This window comes from Lemur catta, chromosome 1, assembly GCF_020740605.2.
Source record: "Lemur catta isolate mLemCat1 chromosome 1, mLemCat1.pri, whole genome shotgun sequence".
Taxonomy (NCBI): Eukaryota; Metazoa; Chordata; class Mammalia; order Primates; family Lemuridae; genus Lemur; species Lemur catta.
In genome coordinates this window covers 101964558-101971822 of record NC_059128.1, presented here as the reverse complement: position 1 = coordinate 101971822, position 7265 = coordinate 101964558, and the positions used below count along the sequence as shown (strand labels likewise).

Here is a 7265-nt window from a genome sequence, read left to right as displayed (position 1 = left end):
TTTTTTTTTGGACAAGTCTATTCAAAAATGTATATGGGGGGAAAAAAGGCCAAGGATAGCCAAGATGCTCTTGAAAAATAAGGTAGAAGAATTTACATTAACAGATATCAAGACAGTGAGGTGCTGATTTGGAAATAAACAAATAGACAAATGGAACAGAATAAAAAGCCCCAAACAGATCCATACCTGTATAGTCACTTGATATGGGACAGGAGTGGGAATGCAGAGTCATTGACAAATGGCCAATAAAAGGCACTGACCGTCAATTGGGAATCTATAAGGATACTTCCCACAATACACAAAAATCAATACCTGGATGGATTAAACACCTAAACATGAAATGCAAAAACACACAGCTCTTACAAGGTAGCACAGGAGAATATCTTTATGATCCTGAGTAAAGGAAGATTTTTTAAACAAGTAACTAAAAGTGCTAATGATGAAAAGGTAGCAATAAAAAGGAAGAAACTGTTAATTACATTAAAATTAAGAACTTTATTCACTAAAGATATTACAAAGAGAATAAAAAGACAAATGATGGGGAGATGGGCAAGATATTTCCAACTAACAAATAGAAACCTGTCAAAACCACAGTGAGATACCACTACACACCCTACCGGATGACAAAACTTTAAGAATCTGTTGGTGTGTAGGTGGGGAGCAATAGAAACTCTCTTATGCTGCCAGTAGGATAAACTGGTATACTACTTTGGAAAGATATTGGACAATATCCATTGAAGTTAAATTCAGGCATTTCATATGACCCAGAAATTTCACTATTAGTTTATACCCTAATGAAATTTCCATACACGTGTACCAGCGAGATGTGCATAGCAACATTGTACATAATATTAAAAAATGGGAAAACTCCAAATGCTCTAGTCACAGTAAAATGGATAAATTTTGGTATTTTCATTCAGTGGGATATTACACAGATGCTGAGCAGTGAAAAAATAGAAAAGGCCACTGTATAGTGATCTATGCAGAAATGCCTGTCCTCCTTATAGTGAGAGAGGGACAAACCAGCAAGGCTGAGAAACAAATTAAATATAGCTCCCAGGAACCAAGCATAGCAACGGCAGGGAGTGTTCTGAGTTCCAACATGTAGCAGACTCTAGGCTCTCTTAACATACCTCTGCCTTGCACAACCACTCTGTAAAGTAGGAGTTATTTTGCAGATAAGGAAACTAAAGGACAGAAAGGTTAAATAAGTGATTTACCTGAGACCACACAGATAGTGGGAGGCAGAAAAGGTGATTTGAAACCAGGCAGCAAATCCCTTTCCACCAAAGTAACCAACTGTTGATTACTTACAACAACTGTTCACCTCCTCTCCTTTCTCCCAGAACCCTGATTTTGTTAGGATGTACCCCCTCCTCTGTGCCATCACCCCAGGGATGGCAGAACAAAAGACAGAACAAGCCTGGGCCCCTGAGGACTGTCCGTGGCAGTGCTGCCATGCCATACCAATTGGATGTTTTTGCTTCCTTTTATTTCCTTTTTTCCTTTATTTTAATTTTAGCCTAGGTGGTTGTAGAACTCTTAGGATTCTTGAATCAAAAAGAAACTGTCATTAGAAAGCAAACTTTCCATTTCCTTCTAAATCATTGCAAGTATTACAGAAACCCAAACCAGATCACTACAACAGATAAGATGCTACATGGTCTATAACACGTGCTGGTTTGTGCAGCCTGCAGAGGAGAGCCCAAGCAGGAGGGCCTGTGAGCATGAGGGGCTCCCGCAGGCAGTCTGGTAGCCATGTTCTGGGAAGCCTGAGATGTGCAAAAGAGCCCTGGGGGCTGGAGGCCCACGCTGCATCCTGCCCCTGATTCATGTGCCCTATGAAGCTCATAGATCCTGCCAGACAGAAGCCCAGACAGATCTGTGCCTCCTGCTTTCCTAGGCTCAGCACGTCCTCCTAGTCCAGAGCAGTTAATCCCAAAGTGGAAATCCAGAACCACCACACTATCATCCCCACAAGCTAAGATGACCCCTGCTCCCTGCTCCCAGTCTGTGTAGGAAGTCCTAGTACTATCAAGGCACTCTCATGCTTGCCTCATGGCTGCCATTCTTGTCACCTGGCTCCTGTGCTTCCAAAACCCCTACCTCTCCCCTACCCTGTCTAGAGGCAGTCTATCTTCTGGGCTCTTCTAGTGCTCTCCTGACGGCAGGTTAGGGAGGAGGATGTCTGATTGCCCAGTGCTGTGGCTACAGACACAAAGCTGTCTCATTTCGGGTCCTGGGATCCTTTATTCCATCTCTTTTTGTCTCCTTGGATTTTTCTATAACCTTCAAAGCTGGATTCTGACTCTGGCCTTTGGGTATAGCCTGTGGTGGGCCATGTCCCTGGCATCAGCAAAGGCTTTGACACAGTGTGTGGCCTTCAGAGAACAGCTTGGCTGAAACCCCAGAGGCCTGGAGCTACAGGGAAAGTGGGTTAGCCCAGCTTTCACAAGGACTGTTTGGTACCACTTTAGTGTCTGCTCCAATGTGGGAACAAACTCCTTAAAAGCCTTTCAGATGGGGGGAGAAGAGTGCTGATTGGGTATTTATGTTAAAGCCAAACCTTTAGGCTAGGTTGGGAACTGACAAGACTCTACTAATTTCTTGCATAAATTAGGATCTGCTCTCTGGCCTTCCAGGACAGGGTCTTGGGTAGGACACCTGGAGCCTCCATTTGCCTCTGAATTTTCTGGAATTGAATTGCTTTTTTCTCTTATTTTAAGGTCCTAGGAGAGAGAACCAAAAACAAAGGCCATGTCTGGAAGCAATTTGGGTGGGGGAAGGGGTGTCTTGAGTCCTGCCCAGCCCTTTTCTCTTTGTTCAGCCTAGGCAATGGAGCCACGGCTGCTCATTCAGACAATTTGTATAATTGTCCCCAGAAATCTAAGTTCTGGAAAAACAATTGGTTCGCAAAGCATTCCAGACTCTCTGAACAGATGGATGATCAGAATCTGAAATGACTGTTTTTCATTAAGGAAATCGTTCAAGAGGGACTATATATAGTACCAAGAGAGCTGAATGCCAGCTCCTGACCCCCTGAAGAAGGGTGAGAAGGAGTTAAAGCCCTTGTGATTGTGTGTGACCAGAAGCCACACCAGGCTCCATCATGACTGGCAACTGTCCCTGGTGTTCTGTTCTTCACTTCCTGTAGCTCCTGACTCTTCAGTTCTCAGCTGGAATTGAGGTTGGCTCTCAGCTTTTGTCTGGCCCCTCCACCGCCCACAATGCAAACCCACACCAAGTGACCAATGATAATAACAGAAGGCCCAGAGCAGCCGCCATAACAACCAGATGGGGCCAAGCTTGCTGCTGCAGCCCACGAAGTGCCAGCACCCCATTTGGTCTTTTACATGAGAAATTTCCATTTTCTTCAAGCCGCTATTGTTTTGTCCCTGTGATAAAATCAAAAGTTCTGGCAAGCCTAGAAAGAAGCAGAAGAATTAGGTGCAAAGTGCTGGCAGTTCAGCAGCAATGTTATGGAAGTAGGAAGGACCTAGGTGGCTTTCTCGCCACATTGCTTTGGTGTGGATCACTCTTCTAGTCCTCTAGGCCTGTCTGCTCTGTGGCCTTCCTGCAGTTCAGCTTCCTCTGTTTCCCCAAAACCTCACCTTGCAAATATATTTAAGTGGCCCTATCTGACCTTTGACCCTATGAAACCCCCTGGGTCCACAACCAGAACCAACTGACTACAGACACAATAGAGAGAAATGGTCTCTAGCCAGTCAGTAGATTCACTGCTTTGGGGTTAGGTGCTGGTTCAGTCAGCTCTGGGTAGCAGGAAAACCTGACAACCAAGGGCCATGAAAGGGAGCAGTTTCTCTGGGAACTGATTGACCTGACTCCAGGGAGAGAGAACGGACAGGTAACTCTAGGTAAGACAGCTTCATGGCTTCACACAGATCTCACTGGCTCCTTGGCTTCTTTCTCTTCCAAGGTAGCCCAAATCTCTTCCTATGCGAACATCCCCTCTGAAAGGGACGGGTAAGGTCAGGTGGGCTGGGTGGGATGGACTAGAGGAAAGTAGATGACCAGGATGGCGAAGTGCTGGTGAGGTGGGACTAGGGAGAATGAAGACTAATGCCCAAGATCAAAACTAGGGAAATAAAGTTTCACTTCCAAATGAAAAGGTCAGGGGCAGAGTGGAAAATTGGACACCGTGTCCAGGTCAGGAGCCAACAGAACTGGAAAAAGGGAAACAGGCCAGGGAACCAAACCAGGCCTGGCATGGAGGCTGCTGAGAATGAGCTGGCACAAAGCCTAGCTTCAACTGTCTCTCAACCTACACTCGCGCGCAGAAGGGTCACACCAAAGAAGACAGGGCTGTGTTTAAGTGCTACCACCAAGGGGAAACAAGAGAAATCAGGGTTTCTTAACCCAGGTCCATAACTCCCTGTGTTGTAACACAAGTTTGTGTATGTTTTTCTGAACTTGTTGAAGGGAACAGCGCCCCCAAAGGGGTTATTTTAAGGTTTGAATGTTGAATCTGGTCATCTAGACAAAGATGATCACTGCCAGTCTCTGCGGGCTCTCCTCAGTCTCAGCCCTTCCAAATGGGCAGAACCCCCCTGCCTCGCCGAGCACCGGGCCTGGAAGACGATGAGTAAACGATGGAGGATGGACACAGGGGCGAAGGGACGGATTAAAAGAGAGGGTTGTGATTCCTGCCAATGAGGACACCGACTAGATCAAATATTAGCGCGAGGTTTGCCCACTTCTTCATAATCCGTCCGTTTCGTTTTACTGGGAAAGCAAACGTGTTCCCATCCCTCTATTTTGGGTACGGCCGGAGTTCTGGGAACGAGCAGAGCACCGGACGGGCACGACAGCCTTTATCCCAACTCCTCTCGCCTCCGGGCCGCGCCGCCCAGCGCCGGGGCGCGGACTAAGGACTAGGGCTCCCCGCGCCCTGCGTCGGCGCCCGGCCCGGCGCCCCGCCCCTCGGGCCCGCGGCGCGCCGCAGTGACGTAACGCGGGTGCCGACGTAGCCGCGCCGAGCCCGGAAGAGGCGCGAGCCGGGCGGGGAGTCTGACGGCGCCGCTGCCGCGTCTCGGTCCCCATGGCGCTTTGGCGCGGCTCTGCGTACGCGGGCTTCCTGGCGCTGGCCGTGGGCTGCGTCTTCCTGCTGGAGCCGGAGCTGCCGGGCTCGGCGCTACGCTCACTCTGGAGCTCGCTGAAGCTGGGGCCCGCGCCCCAGGGACCCGTCTCCCCCGAGGGCCGCTTGGCGGCCGCCTGGGACGCGCTTATCGTGCAGCCGGTCCAGCGCTGGCGCCGCGTGGCAGTGGGGTAAGTGCCTGCGGGGCCTGGGTCTCTGGGCCTCCCCAGGAAGTGCGGGCGCTGCGGGCCTCCGGGGTCCGCCTTGTAGGTCGGGCGACTTGGGAGCTGGGAGGTAGAGCCCGCGTGGGAACGGGTTCCCAGAGGTCCCCGGGAGGCGCTGGTGTCCGCGCTGCCCCTTTGGCGAGAGGCATCGGTTGTCCGGGTGGAACGCGTTTGGTCACTGCTACAGGCACTCACCAGAATGCTTTTTCCGCTCACTAGTCCCCGGCGCCCTTCTCGCATCCCAGTAGGACCGGCCCGAATAGCTTCTTGCAAATCCCGCTCAGCCTGACACCCTCATGTTCTGAGCCTCTTTCATCGTTCCAACTTTCAGCCCCTCCTGCTCCTCTGGAGACTGTTTTTTTCAGTCTGAGATGCTTGATCTTACCCACTTTGGCGACAGTCTTCCTCTTGCTTCTAAACTTCTTGGAGATGCGTGGTCTCTGTCTTTAGCAACCCACTGCATTTCTCTACGCCTTGTTTTCCCTCAACGCCGCAGTCTGGAAACTACCACTCTGCTGCACCTCTCCTCAGATTTTCAAATTCACCTGCCTTTTTGTAGTGTTCATTATCCACTGTGCAGCCTTCGGCGCGATGAACACGCCCTTCTCCTTGAAACTTTTCTTCCCCTGACTTCAGTGACACTGCATATTTAAGGTTCTTCTAAATCACAGTGCCTCCTTTCTTTGTATTCTTTCCCGGCAATGTAATTATTCCCTTTAAGCTAACTTTAGTCCCTGTCTCAGTTCGACTTAACTTTCTTTTTTCTTTCTTTCTTATTTTAGAAACTAATACCTCAGAATTTTTTGATGGTGGTTGTTGTTGAGACAGGGTCTCTCACTCTGTCACCTGGCTAGAGTGCAGCGGCATTATCATAGCTCACTGCAGCCTCAAACTCCTGGGCTCCAGCGATCCTCCTGCCTCATCGACTTTCTCTGAGTGTTGGGGCCTGGAGGGGTAAGGTACAAATTGGCCTGAAGATTAAATGAAATAATCCATGTAATCTATCTAGCATGGTGTCTGCTTTAAAAAGCATTTAAATGTTAGCTAGTATTTTTTCTATCAGCACATTTATTGGTTCTTCAGATGGATATTCTTTTACTTGTTATTTCAAGTTCAGGCCCTTTTCTCCTACCTTCTCTTTAAATTGTTCTCCCTTGCTTTATGCACATTCATTCAACAAATATCCATCAACTACATGGGTAGTGTCAGATCTGTGCTAGGTTCTTAGGATACAGAGATGGGTGATACTAGGTTCCTGCCTTGTTGAAAACAGATACTGCGTTAGTCTGCTTGGACTGCTAGAACAGAATGCCACAGCCTGGTGGCTTAAACAACAGAACTCTATTTTCTCATAGTTCTGGAGGCTGATAGTGCAAGATCAAAGTGCCAGCAGGACTGGTTTCTGGTGAGGCTTCTCTTCCTAGCTTTTAGGGCATTCCTGTTCTTATGTAGACACTAGTCCTATTGGATTGGGGCTCACCCGTATGACTTCATTTAACTTTAATTACTTCTTTAAAGACCCTGTTTCCAAATACAGTCACATTAGGGGTTAGGGTTTCAACATATGAATTTGGGTTGAGGGGGACACAATCCATAACAATTATGATTAGGAGAGGAATGTCCCAAGAGAACCAGGCAGCAACCTTAAGTCCTTGTATGACCTAACTTTAGAAGCACAGAGGGACCTTTCTACCAGAGTCACAGGTGTACCTGGTTGGTTTTAAGGGGGTGGGGGTGGGGGAATAGAACATACTTGCAAGAGAACCAAATGTGGAAAAGTATATGGTTTGTTTGGGAACAGCGAGTTGGCCTCGTGTTGGGGCAAGAATCTTACGGTAGAGAGATGTAAAAAGATGATGCTGAGAAGGGAGAGTTAGGCCAGATTGTGAAGGGCCTTTCATGTCAGGGTAAGTGATGGGGAAGCTGTCAAACTTTATAAGCAGGTA

At 48.3% G+C, this 7265-nt stretch overlaps 1 protein-coding gene across 4 annotated transcripts in view; it reads left to right on the top strand.

Moving 5' to 3' along the window:
- Positions 1-4967: 4967 nt before the first annotated feature.
- ADPGK (ADP dependent glucokinase) overlaps positions 4968-7265 on the top strand; it is a 29646-nt gene continuing 27348 nt past the window's right edge. Inside the window, exon 1 of one of the 4 annotated variants that reach the window (XM_045531528.1) lies at positions 4968-5286. In XM_045531528.1, coding sequence (XP_045387484.1) covers positions 5060-5286 — 227 coding nt within the window. In that variant the 5' untranslated portion in view covers positions 4968-5059. The remainder of the gene's footprint in view (positions 5287-7265) is intronic. The other 3 variants (XM_045531544.1, XM_045531535.1, XM_045531552.1) reach the window with 3 other exon arrangements.